The following is a 21,954-nucleotide window of genomic DNA, read 5'->3' as shown; positions in this document are numbered from 1 at the left end:
TTCTAGTTCCAAATGATAAATGAAAAACACATGGTCTAAATCCCTCAAGTATTTATAACAATGAAAGGGATAAGGGAGAGTACATACAATACGACTAAAACAGGTCAAGTTGTGGTACTACCAATTAGCAAATATCAATCTTGTTGTCTATGCTGTTACCGTTGGATTCAACCGTTACAGTATTTTTAAGGCTAAGATTAAAATTCAAAACAAGAAAGGCAAGAGAGAGACAGATGGTCACTTAATTCTTCCACATGGCTTTTAGTGACTACCCTCATTAGATCATTATTTTACTATTTTTTCTTCTCCATCTCCAAGCACTTGACTAAATCCATTTAAATTCTTTTGACTATATTTCTCTAATATATTTTTGTGCTAAAACTACAAAGCTCCAACTAAGGTATGGCCAGCCATTGTTTTTCTTCTGCAGGCTCACTTTTCACTACATCTTCATCTACCTTACACTCTAAAAAAGGTACCTTTTTTCTTTTTCTTCTTTGCCCAAATCATTTGATCTGGGATTTGATTGAGCTGCAAGACATGTATATAATACATTGGATATTAGATACACTCCTTTTCATTTAAGCTATTTCTTCAGAACCAGTCTACTTGATACTATTTTGTTAGTGTAACTCTTAAACTATTTTTTTATGTGCTTTTAGTTGAGGAGAAATGGATTGGATCTTTTCCCCTAAAGAGAAGAAACCCAGTTCATCTGAGGTTCTCTAGTGTCACTAGAACAAGAGCAGTTCTCAATAACAATTCAAAATCAGTCGAAATTCCCAGACAATGGTATAATCTAATAGCAGATCTCCCTATAAAACCACCTCCACCACTGAATCCAAGGACTCATGAACCAGTAAAGCCTGAAGACTTGTCCCCTCTCTTTCCTGATGAGTTAATTAAGCAGGAGACAACTAGTGAAAGATACATAGATATCCCAGATGAAGTTATTAATGTCTATAAGCTTTGGAGGCCAACTCCTCTCATAAGGTTTTACCTGTGTACACATTTCTTTTTGGAACTTCTTTCCTTAGTTTGATGAGAATAATCTTACACTATTGAATTGACTACAGAGCCAAGAGGTTGGAGAAACTTTTGGACACCCCAGCTAGAATTTATTACAAGTATGAAGGTGTTAGCCCAGCAGGATCACACAAACCAAATAGTGCTGTTCCACAAGCATATTATAATGCAAAAGAAGGGGTCAAAAATGTTGTGACAGAAACTGGTGCTGGTCAATGGGGGAGTTCATTGGCCTTTGCTTCCAGCTTATTTGGTATTGGCTGTGAGGTGAATTAAGATTTACTATTGGTTTATCTTTCCTTTTAATTATGAGATTAAGATGAGGTACTTATTGTTGATGTGTGGTATAAATAGGTATGGCAAGTTCGTGCATCTTATGATCAAAAGCCATATAGGAGAATGATGATGCAAACTTGGGGTGCAAAAGTACATCCTTCTCCATCTAACCTTACTGAAGCTGGTAGGAATATTCTTCAGATGGATCCTTCTAGCCCCGGAAGTCTAGGAATCGCTATCTCTGAAGCTGTGGAGGTTGCAGCTATGAATGGCGATACCAAGTACTGCCTTGGAAGTGTACTCAACCATGTTTTGCTCCACCAGACAGTCATTGGGGAAGAATGTCTAAAACAAATGGAAGCTATTGGTGAAACACCAGATATTCTAATAGGATGCACTGGTGGGGGTTCCAATTTTGCTGGACTTAGTTTCCCTTTCATCAGAGAAAAGCTCAATGGGAAAATGAACCCTGTGATTAGAGCTGTTGAGCCATCAGCATGTCCTTCTTTGACTAAGGGTGTTTATGCTTATGATTATGGTGACACTGCTGGACTGACTCCTCTCATGAAAATGCACACTTTAGGCCATGACTTTGTCCCTGATCCCATCCACGCAGGTAAATAATTTGTACTCATTGCCAATTGGTTTTGATATAGAACTCGGTAAGTGTTTGTTAATGCAATATCTTCTCCTTATCTGATTACACTAATTTGTTTAGGAGGGCTGCGTTACCATGGAATGGCACCGTTGATATCACATGTTTATGAACTGGGAATGATGGAAGCTATTTCGATTCCCCAGCTAGAGTGTTTCCAAGGTAATTTTGAGCTTAATGAGTGTGTTGTGAACTTGTGATATTAGGCATAGAAAATGGTGCAGATATGAATGTTGTGTGTATGTGTGTGTTTTAGGTGCTATACAATTTGCTAGAACAGAAGGATTGATACCAGCACCAGAGCCAACACATGCCATAGCTGCTACCATTAGAGAAGCCCTGAAGTGCAGAGAAACTGGAGAAGCAAAGGTGATTCTAACAGCAATGTGTGGACATGGTCACTTTGATCTTCCAGCTTATGACAAGTTCTTGCAAGGAAATATGGTTGACTTGTCTTTCTCAAAGGAAAGGATTGATACAGCAATGGCCAGTATTCCTAAAGTTGTGGCCTAAAGAAAATGAATCGTATATTAAATTGACTGCTATATTTGCTAATAAATTTCCTGAAATGTTGGGTTGTCATCGACTCTAGTTTTCTAGGTAACTTGAGACTGAGAGAATCGTGTTTTGAAGAATAAAATGGTTTTAACGGATTTTATTCTTTGTAATGTTATGCATTCATAATTAATCAGCTATTGTACGCGTCTTCATCAAATCGCTCAAACTGCAAAAAAAATACGGTTTGAATTTCTTTGCAGTGCGGTTGCGGTTTGAATTTTTCTTAAACTGCACCGCGCGGTGTGGTTTGCGGTTTTGAATTGTTAATATGCTGTTCAAACCGCACCACACTGCACATTATAAAAATACCAATTTTTATATTTATTTAGGTCCAATATGTGAATGTTCAACTTAAAGCCAACTTATTATTATATTGTTGAAACTTAAATTTTTTTCTTTTCATATTTATTTTCAAGCCTTATGGTATTTTTGATAAGTGTTGCTCAAACTTTGTTGTATTTGTGATAGTTTAATTATTTAGTGATAGTCTAAACTACAGAAATTGCAAAAACCGCACCGCATCGCACCAATTTTTGCGATGCAGTGCGGTTTCTGCGGTTTTTAGTTTCGCGGTGCGGGTGCGGTTTGGAAAATTAGAAAAACTATATGTGCTGGTTAGTTCGAAAAATGGTTAAAAACTATGCCGTGAGCATCGCAAACACCCTTAAATTTGTCACTAGACATTCAATTCCAGCTGATTGTTATAAAGGCTTAAGAGGTTTCATTTCAGTCTGTTTTTTGTTGCTGCCTGGTATATTTAGGGAGAACAATGTCAAATTGTTCATGGCCAGGAATCTTATTTTCATAATAACATGGTCTCGCGAAAACATTATCCTTTGGAGAGTATATCGATTGGTCTCGAGCTTATGTCTTGTCTTTCTAAACCTTAAAAGTTCATCGTTGTTCACGCAGAAGTTGTAGTCTTAATTAATCTAACTAACAGCTTCTTTGATCCCCACCACCTCTGCCAAAGCTAGATCCACGTGATCGGGTCTACACAATGAGGCAGCTTCCACCAATTAGCCAACACTATCTTGAGCCACCATTCCAACATCGACCTCATTAATACAGAATATTAATTATCAGACCTAGGGTTGTACGTTGGTTGATTTGATCGGTTTATACTACATACGTTTAACCTATTGTAAAGGTCGGATTGCAAAATTATAAGTACAACCCTTCCAAATAAAGGAAAAAAAAAATCTTAAACTGATCGACGAGTGGTCGGGTTAACCCGACTAACCCGATGAAAAAATATTTTTTTTTTTCTAAAAAAAATTAATAAAGTCAATAATAATAATAATAATAATAATAATAATAATAATAATAATAAAAAGTGTTTTATAATCATTAGTAGGAACTGTAACTCATTAAATGTATCACTTATTATTTTTATGCAAATATATAATATTACATATATATAAATAATTAAATATACTTGTAATAAAAATAATGAAACCTAAATTTTATAATTTTTTTTATACCTATACATATATATGCTAAAATAAATTATATAAATGTAAAGATAAACGCAATTAGTACTACAAGCTACGATAATAGATAAATACAAAGATAGAATATATTATATATAATAGAAGTGAAATGTGAAAAAAAAGAAAGAAAAAAAACCTACTAATCGGGTTGGGCGAATTATTTCAGTTTAATTGGGCAGGTTGTACCTATTTTTAACCTGCATAATTAATAAATTGGGCGGTTTGTAATTTTGTCGAGTATTTTCGGTTTGAATTTTTTGTCGAGTTTTTCGATTTAATTTGGACGATTTACGAAGATTTATATTATGTACATCCCTACTACTATTAATATATATTGATAGAACTAATAGACATTATGTCTGAATAGATCAATCATTAAAAAATTAAAATTAGTTCTATTCGGTATAAAAATTAATCAATTTAGAAAATAATTATTATTTTAGAATTTTTTTTAATAAGCTGTTTTTTTTAATTGACAAAATAAAATAAAATAGTTTGAAAAATTCAAAAAACAAAAATGCTAATTATTAATTTTTTGCCAAATTGAAAAAAATAAAAATAGAAGCCACTTCTTCTTAGAGGGTCCGTTCCGTAGGCGGATATTGGTTCCTTTCTTCTTTCTGTACTCACCTTCGTTCCCAACATCCTCAAAACCTCATTGCTCTGCTCTCCTCAGCTCAGCTTCAATCTCAGGCTCAGGTAACCCACCACCACAACCTTCTCTTTCCTATTATTTTTCATCTTTTTTTATTATTTTTATTTTCTGAAACCCTAAAACTTATAACTCAACCTTTATCCGAACCATGGATGAAACATCTTGGCTGTGGCATCAACACTCGTCAATGCAAAACACTAGGGTTTGATCATTTAGCCAAATAAGGACCAATTCTTCACAAAAGTCCCGTGTAATTAGATATTTAGCACGAGTAGCATAAAATGGTTGATCTTTGTATAATTCAACTCAATGTGCTTTTTTTTTTTCCTTTCTCAATTGGGTTAGAGGTGTTTATGCAATATTCTTATGTTCTCCTTTTGTTTTATGTTGTTATTCATATGTAAACCTTTTGTGTCGTGTTGGTTCTTGCACTGTGAATGAATTGCTATGTTTTTTCTTTTCTAGAATTTTGTCAATTTCAACAATATTCATGCTTTACGTGTAAATGAGTAGATAGTACTTGGGTTACTTTCAGTTTATTGCTTTATCAGCCAAATTGTTACTGACTCCATGTGTTATGCTTGTTTCTTACCAGCCGTTGGGCTGGTTTTTAGACCCTTTGAATGGGAAGCAAGGGTCGAATGCCGCCTTCACATCATCGGCGCCCACTTCCAGGCCCTGGGATGGGGCATCCTGAGCAATTTGGCCGTGGTATGCATCCTCCACCAGGTGGATTTCCACATTTTGATATGATGCCTCCGCCAGAAGTTATGGAACACAAGCTCGCTGCACAACATATTGAGATGCAGAGACTTGTGACAGAGAATCAGAGGCTTGCTTCCACTCATGGAACCTTGAGACAAGAACTGGCCGGTGCACAACATGAGTTGCAAATGTTGCACGGTCAAATAGGTGCTGTGAAGGCCGAGAGAGAGCAACGGATGAGAAACATGATGGAGAAGATTTCCAAGATGGAAGCTGAATTGAAGGCTGCAGAGCCTCTTAAATCAGAACTGCAGAAAGCTCGAGCAGAAGCACAGAGCTTGGTTGCAGCAAGGCAGGAACTTATTTCCAAAGCACAGCAATTGTCCCAAGATCTTCAAAGAGCACACTCAGATGTACAGCAGATTCCTGCACTGATGGCTGAATTAGATAGCCTCAGGCAAGAGTATCAGCACTGTAGGTTTGTGCCATCTAAATATACCTTGTGTGGAGCTTTAATTTATTTGCCATAGGATATCATTTGTTTAGTGTTCAACCTTTTGTTTAGGTTTGTTGCGATTTCAATATGGATTACTTGTTCTTAAGAGTTAACCCATGTGCTCTAGTTCAAGTATCTTTTCTTTTTTCCTGCTTCCTTTGAACTAGGAAAAATGCAGATTGTAGACTCTGACTGGATATACTCTATATATAGATTGTAGAATGTTATGCTTTCTATTTTCATTCCATGTAAAATTCTGTGCTATAGATCTTTATTTCCCCAAAATGAATCATCTATCAAAATGCCTTAATATTGTCTTTGAGTTTCAGTTGATTAGTTAATTTAGTTTTAGTTATCTAAAGCCATAATCTTCTATGTTTTGATCTTGCAGGGCTACTTATGACTGCGAAAAGAAATTATACAACGATCATCTTGAATCACTCCAGTTGATGGAAACTAACTATATGACTATGGCAAGAGAAGTGGAAAAGCTTCAGGGAGAGTTGATGATGAACCCCACTTATGCTGATAGAAGACCTGGTATGTTCTCCTTTAGGCTTTATCGGTCTTACTCTATGTTTTCCTCAAGATCTTTTATAGTGTAGCAAACAGCTCATCATTAGTGGAATTTTCCACCAAATGCAGGTGCACCTTACGGTATCACTCCTGGAACCAATGATAATGAGGCTTCTGGTCATCCTGTGGGGCAAAATGCGTATGAAGATGGCTACGGAGCTTCCCAGGTTTTTTGTCTTCCGTTTTCTCTCCCGCTTACACATTTCTGTCTTTACAATTTGCTTTGATATCTTTTGATGGTGGCATTGTATAACTATGGTTTTCTTATTTATTTCATGATGACATTAGGTTTTAGTGAAATCTGGTAAGAATACTTAATTGCTTGCACTTGTCTCTAATTCTGCAGCAAAGTCATAATGTGGTACAAGTTATGTAATCGAATAATAGTAAAAATAAAAATGAAATTGTATTGTTTTGGTTTGAACCCAACTGAAAATGCTGCTTGCACTTAACAATAAGTTTTTGTGTTTCTAACTTCCGAGAAAGAAAAACAACTTTTACTCTTTTTGCAACAAGAAGAAACAAACTCATTACTCTCACGTTGTGTAACAGGGACGTGCCCCACCCCCTGCTGGTAGCAGTGCTCCTAGTGCTGCTGTTGCTGCTGGAACTTCGACATATGCTGGAACTTCAACTTATGCTGGAGCTCAATCTGCACCTGTTTCTGCTAGGCCGGGTTATGATGCATCAAGAGGGCCTGGCTATGATTCAGCAGGTGTCCCTGCTTATGATCCACAAAGGGGACACGGTTATGAGGCACAAGTTCAAAGAGGAGGTAATTATGATGGACAGAGAGGATCTGGTTATGATGCACATAGACCTGGATACGATATGCAGAGAGGACCAGTTTACAATGTGCAAAGAGGAGGACCTGGCTATGATCCCTCAAAGGTTAGCGGTGGCTATGACCCACAGTCAAGAGGTGGCCTTGCTCCTCAAGGCCATATTGCACCTACAAACCAGGCGCCTTATGGGTCTTCAACACCGCCAGCAGCTGCTCATGGTGGAAACCCTGTACGGAGATGAACTCAAGGCATTGTCTATCTGTAGTCGCTGCTCATCAAGGCCATGCCACCTGCAACCTATGCACATTACGGACCTGCAACAAGCGAGATGATGTGTTGGTTCTGAGTAATTGAAACATCAGTTTGATCCTTAATTTTCAAATGGGGCAGGTTTGCTTTCCTTAGGGGAGAATATTTTTGGTTGTTGTGCTTGTTTCTCTGTATGTTATTGGCAAAATTTGACAGGCAGTGTCTGCAAATAAGGTTTATGGTCTTAGTTCTCAAGGGAACAATACCAATTAAATAGAAATTCACTGGAGAAATGACATTTTTTTTTTTAAATGGCCGAGATCTAATATTGAGGTAATTAGCACATTTGCTCTTTACTATTTTACTATGTACTATTTATTTTTATTTTGACGTTTTGTTAGTTTTTTTTATCAGTTTAATTATTATGATATAATCTTTAATTCGTTAATATTGGCTTGAAAGTTGTGCTAATATGGTCTCCAATAGTGGTGTACATCGGTCGGATTATAGTGTATTTTTACTAACTCAATATAAATATCGGGTTGTAAATATCTAATTGTAACCTATCTAATGAAAAAATAAAAAAAATGTAACCCGTCTAATAATTTTTGTCGGTTTGGTCGGGTTAACCCGTTTAAACCGATCTTTATTTTTTATTTTATTTTTCATTGTTGTAAGTTTTTGGTGTTTAACTAATTGATTTTAAAAAATAAATGTATAGTATATGCCTTTTAAAATTAAAAATAGTTATAGTTTAAATTAATGTTAAAAAATAAATATGAATTGAATAAACATTAAAGTATTAAATAATATTTTTTAAAAAATAAAAAATAAAAAAAAATATACTCATCTGTAAATTTTAAATTTCAACTTCAATATTCAACTACAATCAAAATTATCAACTATAAATTTTAAATTTTAAAATAAACACTATAAAATACAAACTTTAAATATAAAATAGTTTAACTATTAAACGTAATTTATATATTATGTTATAAATAATTTTAGTAAAAAATATGTAAATCGGTTTATTCGGGTTATTTGGGTGCTAACCCGCCCAATATATTTATTGGGCGGTTTGAGTTTTTCGTAAAATTATTCAAGTTGTATTTCTTGTCGGTTTATTCGGTTTGGTTTGGGCGATTTATTCGGGTTGGGCGCTTTGTTAATTTTTTTGAACACCCCTAGTCTCCAATTCGCTACTTTCCTACTAAAGTAATCTAGTTACTAATTCTTTTAGGGGATTTTTCATAAATATGGAAAAAATATAATAGTGTTTACTTTTATATTGCATAAATAAATAACATAAAAAAATATGGGATAAAAAAATAATTAAAGTTTAAAATATGTGGAAAAAAATAAATAAATTTGATAAAAGTTGTAATAATAAGTTTCGTCGGGTAAGTCACTAGCGTCGAAAAAGTTATCAGAAAAGTCGCTGGTATTGGAAAAGTCGTTGGAAAAGCTATTGTCAGCGAAAAAATTATCACCGAAAAAGTCACCAAAAATAGATGTCTGAGATATAAATAAAAATAGAATTAGTTCTATAACATAATGAATAATAATAAATAACGCAAAATAACTCAAACCGGTTATAATTGAAATATAACTAGTTTTGTAACATAATGAATAATAACAAATAACACAAAATAACTCATCCCCTTCTTTAAAAGGTAAATTTATACTTTTTTTTTTTACAAAAAACAATGTTTTGTGTAATTATCTCTTTTTATAAATACCTAAAAATGACAAAAAATAAAAAATGGACTATGCTCCTATTTGTTAAAATAAAAAGAGAAAGTTACACCCAATATGAGATTTTAAAACTTATTTAATTAAATATGATACTTTTAGGTTTAATCAATTTATATAGCATTTTTTTTTTTTTAGGTATTTTGATGGTATTTGATATGCCATTATGTAAATTAGGTTTTTAAAGTCCATATTTAATATTTTTATTTATTTTTAGGCAGTTTTATTTATCATTGGTGCCGGAAAAGTTGCTGGAGTAGCTATCGGTATCGGAGAAGTCGGCAGAGTTGCTGCCAGCACCAAAAAAGTCATCAGAATTGGCATTGTTGCCGAAAAAATTACCGAAAAATTACCAAGAAACCAGTTTCTAGGTATTTTTTCGGCGTCAATGCCAATTCCGATGACTTTTTTTGACGCCGACAGCAACTTCGTCAACTTTTTCGGTGCCGACAACAAACTCCAGCGAATTTTCCGGCACCAGTGACAACTGTAACGATCATTGTAGTTTCATTTGTTTTATTATTTTTTTACAAAAAAAAAATATATGAAAAAAATATTTTTTATGGTAATATAAATAACATATCCCATATATGTTATATTTTTTATTTTAAATACCATATTTTTTCTTATTAAATTTTACCATATATGTAAACTAGGTTTCTTATTACAATATTTATCTAATTATCCCAAAATAAAATGGTATTCTCTTCAAACTTTGGGCTTTGGGTTGGAGACTGACTCTGGGCCTATTGTAGAGCCGGTCCAAGACGTCTCATAAAACAGGATTCAAAATTTTTGCTTCCCGGCAATTTGATTTCCAAATTCATCTTTATCGTCTTCGTCTATGGCGGGAGAAGAAATTTCTCTGGACTATCATCTTCTTCCTCTTCTATCCTCTTTCCCTCAGTTTCTTTTGTGAACCAGAACAAGGCTTGGTCTGTGGACTGTCATTCACACAGACTTTCTTTTTCCACCGACACTTTGTTCTGATTTCCTGAAATTCCTTCTCGTTTTTCTTCTGTAGCTTTTGGGACTGAGAGACTGGCTTTGCGAAATCAAGAGTGTGTTCTAGTGGAGGATGGATTCTGTGATTGCGACCGTTAGTGGGTACCATGGAACCCAGCGTTTAAACCTCGTTAGGCTCATACTTCATGCCGGTGCCCATCGCGTGGGTCGAGTGTCAGAATCAATAACTCATCTGGTGAGCCTTTTTCTTCTCTTTCCCTTCTATTATTTCATAACCCATTTCGGGATACTGCTTAAAGAATCTTTTTTTTTAATGTCGGTATTGAAAATTTGGGAATTAGGTTTGCTGGAAATTTGAGGGAAAGAGATTTGATCTTGCTAGGAGTTTCAATGCGATAATAGTTAACCATCGATGGGTCGAGGATTGCATAAAGCAAGGAAAACGTCTCCCGGAGGAGCCTTATACTCTTCAAAGGTATGATCAAATGGTTTTTGTATTTCTTAATGAGCTATGAGATAATTTGCGTTTCTATTCACTTTTCACCTACAAATGAAACTGAGATTTTTCCCCGTTGGGATTTTTATTTCTACACAGTGGGCAAGAAGTTGGGCCCTTAACGATGGAAGTTCCACGTGTTGCTGAAGTTGGTGTCTTCAAGAAAAATAAAAAACGCAAATTGCTTTCTCACGAATCAAATACTTGTGATGGCTTTCTAAAACAAAGTGGCGATACAGCCCTTGGAATTTCTGGGAATCCTGTTCGGAATACTTCTTCTTTAATGAATGAGGTTACTCTACTAAATCTTTCACGCTTATCGTTTTATCAAGGGTCCTTTTCTCACCATATTTTGTTCAGTGACGCTTGTTTCATTTTTAATGTAAATGTATTTTTATGGGGGCGCTTAAACATGAATTATGATAGTAATTTGATATATGAAGCTATTTATCTTTGGTGTTAAGAAAATGGTTTGTCTTATAGTTATACAATAGTGTAAAATTTGGGGGCTGTTTGGAGTTTTAAGAATTCTGTTCTGTTTTTGTTTTTCCCTTTCAACTCTCTCTTTTACAGAATGTGTTTCCTGATATGAATAATCTCAGCACTTCTCAGAAGAAGTCAAAGCATAAACCTGTTAGAAGCCATTTTGGGAAAAATTTGCCTTCAAGTAGCAGATGCTCTATTCAAGAATCTCCTTCATCTGGATTACTTAGAAACCAGGTAATTTTTTTCTGTACATAAGTTGAGTTATCAAACAAATTTATTAATTCTCTGCCAATTCTTTTGAGTTTTCATGTACTCAAGCCCTTACTTTCAGCTGCATTTTGTGTTCTGAATCTCTGACGAAGCAAAAGGAGTATTTGAAATCTTTGATTTTATTCCTTTTCTTTCTCAATGTTCGTAGTTATTGTTAGCCGGTGCACTTGAACATGTTGAGAATTTGTTTTAGTTGGAAGTAATATATGTTTCTTTGGGATTGTTGTATTGGTTATTCCAAGAGAGGTATAATTAAGTGAAACGAAAATTTCCGTTCTGAATATTAAATCCCTAAAAATTAGATTTTGAGAGGTTTCATTTTGCTGTTAATATTTTATTCCTTCCTGGTTAGCACTCATATTTGTGAGAAATATTTAAAGTGTGACAATTCGTTTTATCATTTTTGTTCTTTTGAAAAGCATGCGCAGTCAAGTTCTGATTCTTCAATGGATTTGGTGAGAGGTAAAAGAAAGAGCTCCAAGGGTAATGGAAGAAATAAACCTCTTTCTCGTTCTCAAAAAAACTATGTAGAGTCAAGTTCTCATTCGTCTATAGAATTGGTGAGAGGTAAAAGAAAGTGTTCCATTGGTAACGAAAGAGATAAGGCTGAAACCTCACGTAAAGGAAGGAGGCTCTTTAAAAAGATGAAAAACAAAGATACTGTGGACCTTTGCTCTTCAGACTCTAGTGAAGACTGCAGTCCTGTCAGAGTCAACAACTCAAATTACGAAGATGTCTCAACTCTGTTTCATCATGTAAATGGAGAAACACATGACAATGTGTTAGAAGACGGAAGAATATCTGGTGAGGGATTTTCTAACCATAGGAAAACTAGAGTTGATGATTCTAAAGCTGTAGTTGATGGTCCTATTTGTATAAATGCTTCAATGGATTCAAATGTACATGCTGAGAATGCATTAAGTACTGCACAAAGGACTTCAGAAGATGGATGTTTGGGTGTAGATAAGTCAGATGAGGACACAGCAAAAGGGGTGGAGATTACTCAGAATTCTGAAATTGATTCTTCGATGGAGTTATCGTGTGTTATATGTTGGGCAGATTACAGCTCAACTCGAGGAGTTTTGCATTGTGGTCACCGATTCTGTTATTCATGCATCAAAGAATGGGCTGATCATATGGTATGCATTCTGGCCTTTTCCTCTTCTAAACAACTTGAATGTTATTTTATGTTTGTAATATATAATGTTACTATCAATTAGTATTGATTGTGATGGCTTATAATTGTATTTAAAAAATAAAATTGCAGCCTAACCTTTGATTGTGTTAGTCTGAGAAACAGCCCTTTGTTCCTTTCCTTTCGGTAATGAAGTAAAAATATGTTAGCTACTGTAGATTTTCTGAATTGTTAAAGTAAACCAAATATAGATAATCATGAAAAGTTGATGTCTGTGTGTGCATGAGTTGTAGAGCTTTAGGACTGTCAAGATGTACTACTTCGTGTTCTTAATGTTATGTGCTCAAAATTTTGTGGTGTTGCATGTAGGCTTTAAGAAGAAAGATATCTACATGCCCTTTGTGCAAGAAAAGTTTTAATAACATTATCCAGTATGAGGACACAGCTACCATTGATCAGAAGGTTTACTCACAAACCGTTCCACATGGCTTATCAACTATGGACTTGTTTAAACTTCATGAACAGGACACTCACATTGCTAGTGCTCAGGTACCATATATTTATGCTTATTGAAGTAAATATCATGTCTTGTTAGTATGTAAGTTAGTGATAGAAAAATGAAATTGGATTTTCTTTTGCCATGTGACTGTTTTGTTGTTTTAGCTATTTCATATTCTCAATTATAATAATGGGTGTAATTAATACCTAACTGTCTTACTCTTACTCTTACTAAGTTGGATACTGGCCTGATCACTTGTAAAACAATAAAAAAAAATGAGTGGGTGGGTAGTGCCTAATATAATTTTATAATATCCCTGAACATCAACAACTCCTGTACCTTAAAATGTTAAAAAAAGAAAGAAAGTTCAGGACTTTTATGGGGAGAAAGACTGACCCAGACTACAAGTAACTAGTTACTGCAATTCGTCTTTGTACTATTGTATATACTATACATGTGGGATCTTGAACAGCTCAGTTTCATGTGAGTGGAGCCATGTTCAATTACTTACTGACCCACATAAAAAGTTTGCCAATAGCAGGCTCAGTATTCATATGGCTCTCTTATCTATTGAGCATTGTTCACCTGCTTTCCTAGTGTCACTACATGATTGGAACTTTGTGTTCAAACTTTGAATTTTTCTCTTTCATTGCCTTATTCTTATGTGTTTTACAATCTGTTGACAGGTTGAACAGTATGAACAACCAGCAGCTGTTTGTATCGTATGCTGTCGTGTGGAGCCAGTGGATCTTCTTGTCATGTGCAATGTGTGTCAAAATCGACGCATTCATTCCTACTGCCTGGACCCTCCTATTAATCCATGGACGTGCTTAGACTGCAAAGATCTACAAAGACACTACCTTTACAACCGTCGATAAAAAGCATCAAGTTGTTTCAAGTTTATGAGATAGTTTTAACTGCGGAAGTGTACTAGTGTAGGAACAAATACATATTTTAGTTGGATGAATATTTTTCTTAGGTTCAACTTTGCTTCACGCAAACTTGTTATTGGCAAAATCAAAAGAAAGATGAGTACCAATATTTCTCACTTAATGCTTATCATTTTATTGTATCACATTAGCTTTAAGTCAAAGCATGAAATTAATCATGAAAGTGGCTTTTATATAATTGAAAGGGGAACATAACAAAATAGAAAGCGGCGTTTCTTCATGGGATCTTTTTCACATTATATAAAAATATCATATAAATGCATGTCATGCAGTAAAGGACAACGTTAGGGCTTAGAGATATGTAGTGGGTGAGAACGTTGGGTTTCTTTCTAGAGAAATTATAATGGGAAAAATTCCAAAAGCTGAAACCACCATGTCCACTACTACTAGTGTCTCATTTTTGTGTCCAAACAATGGCCACATCATCACAAACTGTGCTCTTCTCTTTGTCTTATTATACCCCTCACCATAATTTATAATCTTTTGTTAATATTAGTATTCTTTCTCTACTACTTTACACATGAAAATTAATAGTCACGACTCACAACATTTCCTGCTTTTACACCCTTCTACTGTAATAACTTATCTTATCTAGTTATCTTCTTTATGGTTAACTTTTCAAAAGTAAACGAACTGCTTTTGAAGAATATGTACGAACCAAGTACTTTTCATATTCTAGTAAAACTTTTATTGCCATATATTAAGCTATGCAACATTGACAATTGAAAAGTATCGGTTACAAGTCTTCATGGGTGTAAATGAATAATTTAAGTTCTGAATTTGGGAGTGTATTTGGAGTCAAAAGTTAAAACTTGCCTTCTCAGAACTAGCTAGAAATAATTGAAGACTGCACTACATTACTCTAAGAAAAGTTTCAGCAAAATGAAACAAGGGCCTTTGCTTAAAGTGACCAAAAAACTTTCAAATCTATGATTCTTTTTAGACTAAAAAAAGGAATTTATTTGGTACACAATAGAATTTCAATTTGCATCATGTTTTTATTTCACAGGCTCACATCACCCCTTTCATATATATATTTGTAGACCCACTTTCAATGTGGGTGAGTAAACAAGACTAAACATTAGTTCAAGACTTGAACTACTATTACTACCATAGCTTAAGCTCAATATATAACCCCAAATTACTTGCAATGTTTCTTCCAATAGTTATTATATATACTTCTCTTTGGAATATGCCGAAAATTCATTAAATAAAAAAACAAATTATATGTCATAGGAATTCCTCATCCTGAACTAATACACACCATTGGTTATTGATATCAGAATTTCAAGTTGTGTGTGTGTGAGAGAGAGAGAGAGAGAGAGAGAGAGAGAGAGAGAGAGAGAGAGAGAGAGAGAGAGAGAGAGAGAGAGAGAGAGAGAGAGAGACTCTTATTCATCATCTTGTATAAACCAAAAAAAAAAAAAAAGAGGAAAAGCAAGAGTTGAAGATTAAACATAAAATTACACTAGTTTTGAGTTTGAAGGAGGAAGGGAGTGTTTGACTTCACTTCACTCTTGTTCTAAGAAATTCTAGTAGTAAAAGTAAAAGAGTATCAAAAAGCATAAGACTTGGTGGTTGGAGAATCAGCAATCTTGAGAGTCTTTTCAATAAGCTTCTTGGCCTTCTTGCTTCTTATCTCCACTCTCATGCTTTCACTCTTTTCAATCTTATCATAAGCTTTCTTCACCATCTTCAGTGATCTTATCTTTGTCTTCAAACTCACCACAAGCCTTTCCAACCCCATCATAACCATTTTCACCTATCTTTACTGAAATTAATCTGCAGGAATTCCCCCCAAAAAAAAGAAAATTGTAAGAAATTTTTTCATAAAAAACAATAATAATATCACTAGAAGAAGAAATTGTAACTAATATTACCTCAACAATATCAGAGTATATAATTGTTAAGAGAGCTATAACAAGTTTTTGGCAAAAACAGAGAACTTGGTGTTAATTAAGCTCAAAGTGGAAAGAGGAGCTATCTATAATAATTAATATTGGTGGTCATCTATATAAATATAAATATATAGGTAGAGACTAGACAGAGAGAGGGACCAATAAGTGATGTGATAAATGGAATGAAAATAAAAGTAATAAATAAGAGAGAGTAATTAAGGAGAAAACAGGTGAGAGAGATCATATGTGTGAGTTTGAATTGAAAGTGAAACCCTTTAGAGTCAAAATGGTAGCCACATTAAGAGCTGTGATGGAAAACCACGCAATACTTAAGAGTTAGGACCTTTACTTCACATCCTTTGACTTTCTTATGTTTCATTTGATTTTTTTTTTTATTAAAAACTAGGGAATAAATTTGAGGAAATTACACTCTATACACTTTTCATATTGTCCTCTTTTATTTTTACCTTCTTTTTTAAAATCTATCACTTTTACTTCTTTTTTTAAACATTGTACCACTTTTGCCCCTGTCACTTCAAGATACTCTCTATGTGACTCTTTTATATTAAGGTATTTTGGGTACAATACATATAAAAAGAGGTATGTTTCAAATAAATATAAAATTAGAGGTAAACTTGATTAATTGATTAATAAAAATGGTATTTTTCAACTTACCCCAATAAATTTTGCTGTTGTGCCGTCTTCATAAAAATTAAAATTATATATATTATAATTTTTTCTTAAATTACTTTACATACAAAATATATATTTTAGAGTAAATAATATTAAAAAATTCTACAATACACTCATTTAAAATGGGTGTATTAATGCACCCTTATCTATTTCGGTATTTAAAAAATTATTTTGTCCAATTTTTTTTATGATCGTATATATTATAGTTATTTAAGATATTTGACAAAATTTTGAGAAATTCAGAAAAATTTAACACGTCAAAAATAGTGTTCAAAAAGTCTGTTGCAAGCGTGACTTTTTTATTTTATACGCGTGTGAAATAGAGGGTTTAAACATTGATTTTTATATTGTAAATTATTTGAAATTTCTCAAATTTTTACAGAATGTTTTAAATAACTATAATGTGAACGACTATGAAAAAAATTTAGATTAAAAGTCATTATATGCCTATCCATTTTTTTTTTCTAATATATTGCCTATCCTTGTTCAAATAGAATTGATAGTAGACTTTGCTTATATATAGAACTTAAATTTTATTTGATTAGTTTCAATATTTTCTTCCTTGAAACAGAAAATCCATAGCTTAGTTTAACGCTTTGAGTTAGAATGACTTGGTGTTCTGTTGCATAATCATTAAATGAGATTAATGCTATTAGGAGCAAATAGTATTTCACTATCAAGGACTTAAGAAGCTTGAAGATGATGAAAGTAAATTTCACTTGTTGTGCTTAAATGTAAAATAAATGATTGGTGAGTGCTTGGTATGATTAACTATATTTTGTGTTTTGTGATATGTGAAATTTGAAAGTTTATTACCTTAGTTGGTTTGGAGTGGAGTTGTAAATTACATGTGCGTTGGATTGGAATTCATGGATTTTAATATTTACTTTTTTCAAACCCAACCTTTTTAATTATTTTTTTTTTCTTCATGCGATATTTAAATTTGAGATTTTAGGTTTGATGTCATTTTCTCATCAATTAAGTAATGTTATACAAATAATCTTAAAAAGATAAGAGAAGTTAGAAGAAATTATATGTACTAAAAAAAAACATGCAAGAAATAGTTTTAAATAAATAGATAAAAAAGTTGCATTATACGAAACAATAGTTGACATAAGCTCCCTAAAATAACAATAGTAAAACTAATAAGTACACTAGAAAAGATCTATGCTAAACTTAATGGAAGAGGTGTTGGCACTGGAGGATGCAAAAGGGTGTACACTTGTAATTTCCAATAAAAGAGATAACTAGTACTCCTATGTTCTTCTGATATAAATTGTCCAATTTTTGTTGTCTCATTCCTCAAGATATCATATTGGTAAATAATATAAGAATTACGGAGTAGAAATATGATATTTTCATTGTCCCCGTGGAAAGCAGCCACACTTAAATGGTGTGATGCTTTCCACTTCACCTCTTCAACTTTATGCACCAAACTCCACTTTAAAGAAGACTTCTCATCCTCATCACTGCTATGAGGATCATAATTGAATTCCCAAACTTTCAAAAGGAAAGATTTCCTTCCTACCAGATTGAGTTGTGAAAGTCGTAGCCGTCCCCGAACAACTCCTATTCGCACAGTTAGCCTGCCTTGTATTGTGTCAAGGATTGAAGTGTCAAGGTCTGGAGGAAAATTAAAATATCGAAAGTATTTGGGATGGTTTGAATCCTTAAAAGGATCAATGGCAATAATCCTGTAAGCACGTTTGGTGATCAAGTCATTCTCTGTCTCTAGCCAATGTACCATTCCATTACATGAAATGTAATTTTTTTCATCATCCAACTTTTTCCCAATTAAGAAAAAGTTCGATCTACTCCATTTTCTAGTATGAAAACAAAAGGTCATAGCTGTATATTCTTCTCTATTACTTCTTCTTCTTCTTCCTTCGTTGTTCTTATTATACCATAATACAATGACCTTGTACCTTATCACACTCCTTGTACTATCCCTGACCAATCCACCACTTCCCTCAAGTGCTAGACACCGTTTACATTCTTGTGATGTTAAGGGAAATATTGGGAGTTGAATCCATTGTCTAGTGAGTGGATTACATATAAGAAAATGTGTATGTTTCTTACTACTACAGAAAAGTAACAACAAATCATCTAAAGATGACAGCAAAAACAATTTCTGTGGTGGTAAGAAGTTGAGGTAATAATTAGCTTTCCACGCTGTCGAGGGTGAAACAAGGAAATTGATGAGATTCTGGAAATTAGTCTTGGAAGACTTACCATGGAGAACTCGAGATTCTGGTGTTAAGAAACGGAAAAATGGTATTTCATCAAATCGTAAGTGCCTATAACTGTTTCCAAAGAGTAGCGTCACTGGGGATTTCGATTGGGTGTTGTAATGATAAATTATTTTTCTTTGACGATACTGCTTGGAGTTAATAAGAGAAAACCAGTATTTGCATACTAAACGACATTGTACCAGGGATCGAAAATCATTAATTCTGACAAATATTTCAACCAGTATGCGGTTGTTGAGAATATCATTGATGCTCTCTTTTGGTACAACACAATATTCTTTTGGTTCTGTCTTGATTTTCTCCGTGACTCTGGCTATAATTCTCTTCGTACTTTTCATCATAATTGTGATGATACACAAATTAGGAATGAATGTTTTTTTTTTTCTATAAATACAAGATGAAGAAGATGATGATATATATATAGAGAGGATTTATTACTATAAATATCCTAATTTGAAGTGGAAAAGGCATTTTTAATATATTTATTATTATTATTATAGGAAAACGATTTATTAAAAAAAAATCTTTTTAAATTACTTTATTTATCTTTTTTTCGTTTTTACGTTCTCTTTTTAGAATTTTCAATTTAATAAACCCTTATTTACATAAATATTTCTTTCTTGACTTTTCAAATTCATTTTTACATTTTGTTCTGAATTTATCTCTTTCAAAAAGAAAAAAATCACAACTTTTTTACTCTTCTCCATTGTAAAGATGCTACCCACTATTTTGTCGCCATTGTTTGAGTCGGAGCTACCTCTAGACCAGTTTCTGAAGAGAAATGCAAGCTCAGTTCGAGCGATGACTGCCAGCCACGCCATCTCCGACAACACCGACCTACTCCAACTGCTCCCAGCGCTGCGATTGGCGGTGACTTCCAGTGCGGCCAACCATCAAGTCGACTTGGCTGAGGGCCGTCGCTGAGGGGTTTCGGTGGCCAATATTGATTGATGTGCTTAGCAAAGTTGCCTCCGAATCGCTGCGTCAGACATGGGTTCTGAAAAGTCAAATAGGAGATTTTCTCTTGCTCACAAGGTAAGCACTACTACTTTTTTTTAGGGAAAGATGCAATAGTTAAGAATATCCCATATATTATATAGCTGTAATTTAACAAAATTAAGAATTTGTCAAACTAAATTTTGCTAACTCCACATTATCAATTCAAATTACCATTTACAATTACTTAGAATTAAGTCTGACAACTTGTTTAGTTAGATAAAATTCAACTTTTTCTTTTAGGCATATTTAGATTTTGTAGGTTGTACCACATAAAGTTTTTTATCATTGCAAAATAATCGTAATAATAGTAAAAAGAATCAGGGTTGTTAATTGGCTGTGAAGTTGGTAAAAGGCTTGGGGCATTTGGCTGTGAACTTAATTGCTCATTCAAAACTGTGATTAAAATATTTCAGTTGAGACATTTAGTTTAGAAGCTGTAATTAATATAGGCCAATTTTGTTGGTAAAAGTTTAAGCTAATAAGTTATTTGCGATGATGTATTCTCTAAATAGATTTTATCTTTTAACCTGTGCTTAATTGAAGTGTGAATTTACCCACAGCATAAACAAAGTTACGAAATAGTGCAACTAAAATTGCTTAATTTACATCAGTTAAGGCTAGAAAAGGTTTGAAGGTCATTATGAGTGCTATAAACTCGATAGCGTTAATAATGAAGAAAACCATCTGATCACCCGCAATATAAACTCCATTGAACATAAGCTTGATAAGAAATAGAGTCGAAATACTACAGAAACGTTTCTATATCTGAACTTTTAGACTTATTATCACATAATCATTTTAGAGCATTTTTAAGGCTAAACCATCTTTAAGGCCAAACAGACCATCTTGTTGAACCCTAAAATTCTTAAGAAGAAAAAAAAAAAAACTTAAAACAATGGTGAGGTGTTTCTCATATGAAAATCTCATCCAAATCTATTGCCAATCAAATGCTAAACATGGATGGGCCTGACCAATATAAGGAAAGATCATTTGTACAGAAATTTTGCTCCAAAGAGAACTTTTTCTTCCAAGTGTGCTGTTGTGACAACTGATTTTATATTTGTTCTTCTTCATCTTCTTATGTGATAGAAAGAAAGTCCTTAGATATTTATATTTGCTTCATGACAAGCCAAAGTCCAAAGCTTCATCATTCCTTGTTACTATTTTTTAGAACTTTTTATGTTAATTTGATTTGAAATTTTGAATGATTCCTATTTTTTTAGTTTGATATGATTATGACCTCCAATGTAGTTTTAAGAGGATTCTTATATTATATGGTATAATAGTTTCATTGTTCTCATTTTAGTGGTTGTTTCCCCAGTTTCTCTTTTTGAATTTTAATTTTATTTTTTAATTTTGCTGGAACATTTTTTTTTTTTGTTATTTTAGTGATTGGTTCCTCATCATTTATATTGCTCATCATTCTCTTTGATTATAATTATGTGCAACACTCTCTTCATGAAAAAGAATCATATAATGAATAAATAGTACTAGAAGCAGCCCCTTCATTGCTAATGCTTTATCAAATCTTTTTAAATGCTAGATGTTTAAATGTTAGATGTTAACATTTTTATTGTGTGTTGTTTCTATTTTTCTCTCTCTCTTTTTTTTTTTTTTTTAATTTTCATGCATATGAGAAATTGACATCTTCATTTTGGCAGCATAATAAATCTTTAGAGTCTGGTGTTACTGTTATATCTTCATGGTCATCATGTGTCACCTTACTTAAAATTGTTGCTTTGAACATTCTGGTGGCATCTGACAATTGAACCTTTTAGTATCTTTACAGTAATTATATATCATGTGCTGACCCTTCTGAGCATTGCTCAACTGCTTGTAAACAGGGGAAGTCCACCAATTTCCTGGGGGTATTAGAGGCACATTGGCCAATGCTCACAGGTCCATTCCACTTGCAGGCCTTTCCTCTGAACCGGCGAAACTTAGTTGTGAATGGCGAGCTATTCCAGTCTATCTTCACCAAGCCACCTCTGGTTGACCAGTTATCTGCATTCCATAAGCTTGTGTGAACCTTCATCCCTTGCTTGTTGGGGTATGCAATGCCCTGGTTTTCATAGTTTTGGAAAACT

General features: G+C 33.6%; 3 protein-coding genes and 1 long non-coding RNA gene across 6 annotated transcripts; 3 read left to right on the top strand and 1 right to left on the bottom strand.

Annotated features, from left to right (window-relative positions):
• Positions 1–81: 81 nt before the first annotated feature.
• On the top strand, positions 82–2,897 carry LOC115700580 (uncharacterized). The gene is made up of 6 exons (XM_030628166.2): positions 82–475; positions 663–993; positions 1,077–1,293; positions 1,381–1,918; positions 2,021–2,119; positions 2,214–2,897. The coding sequence occupies exons 1-6, from the start codon at positions 403–405 to the stop codon at positions 2,468–2,470; spliced, it is 1,515 nt and encodes a 504-aa protein (XP_030484026.2). The 5' UTR covers positions 82–402; the 3' UTR covers positions 2,471–2,897.
• Positions 2,898–4,545: 1,648 nt separating this feature from the next.
• Positions 4,546–7,841, top strand: LOC115699754 (protein FLX-like 2). Its single transcript, XM_030627294.2, has 5 exons — positions 4,546–4,707; positions 5,259–5,846; positions 6,256–6,404; positions 6,510–6,607; positions 6,993–7,841. Exons 2-5 carry the CDS (start codon positions 5,287–5,289, stop codon positions 7,464–7,466), a joined length of 1,281 nt encoding a protein of 426 aa, XP_030483154.2. The 5' UTR covers positions 4,546–4,707; positions 5,259–5,286; the 3' UTR covers positions 7,467–7,841.
• Positions 7,842–9,919: 2,078 nt separating this feature from the next.
• On the top strand, positions 9,920–14,206 carry LOC115698747 (probable E3 ubiquitin-protein ligase RHG1A). 3 transcript variants are annotated; one of them, XM_061101985.1, is made up of 8 exons: positions 9,920–10,161; positions 10,251–10,427; positions 10,534–10,667; positions 10,788–10,980; positions 11,301–11,408; positions 11,864–12,583; positions 12,949–13,128; positions 13,765–14,206. In XM_061101985.1, the coding sequence occupies exons 2-8, from the start codon at positions 10,305–10,307 to the stop codon at positions 13,954–13,956; spliced, it is 1,650 nt and encodes a 549-aa protein (XP_060957968.1). In that variant the 5' UTR covers positions 9,920–10,161; positions 10,251–10,304; the 3' UTR covers positions 13,957–14,206. The 3 variants fall into 3 exon arrangements, with proteins under 3 accessions (XP_060957968.1, XP_030481772.2, XP_030481773.2); XM_030625912.2 differs by having other exon boundaries at positions 9,935–10,161; positions 11,262–11,408; XM_030625913.2 differs by having other exon boundaries at positions 9,935–10,427.
• A 1,193-nt stretch (positions 14,207–15,399) lies between these two features.
• Positions 15,400–16,314, bottom strand: LOC115698873 (uncharacterized). The gene is made up of 2 exons (XR_004008248.2): positions 15,909–16,314; positions 15,400–15,810 (listed from the first exon to the last, which is right to left on the bottom strand). It is a non-coding gene; the product is annotated as an uncharacterized LOC115698873 (long non-coding RNA).
• Between the last annotated feature and the right edge of the window lie 5,640 nt (positions 16,315–21,954).

The sequence above is a fragment of the Cannabis sativa genome, chromosome 8, assembly GCF_029168945.1.
Source record: "Cannabis sativa cultivar Pink pepper isolate KNU-18-1 chromosome 8, ASM2916894v1, whole genome shotgun sequence".
Lineage (NCBI taxonomy): Eukaryota > Viridiplantae > Streptophyta > Magnoliopsida > Rosales > Cannabaceae > Cannabis > Cannabis sativa.
Note: the sequence above shows the minus strand (reverse complement) of the source record. Positions and strands in the feature narration are given on the sequence as shown.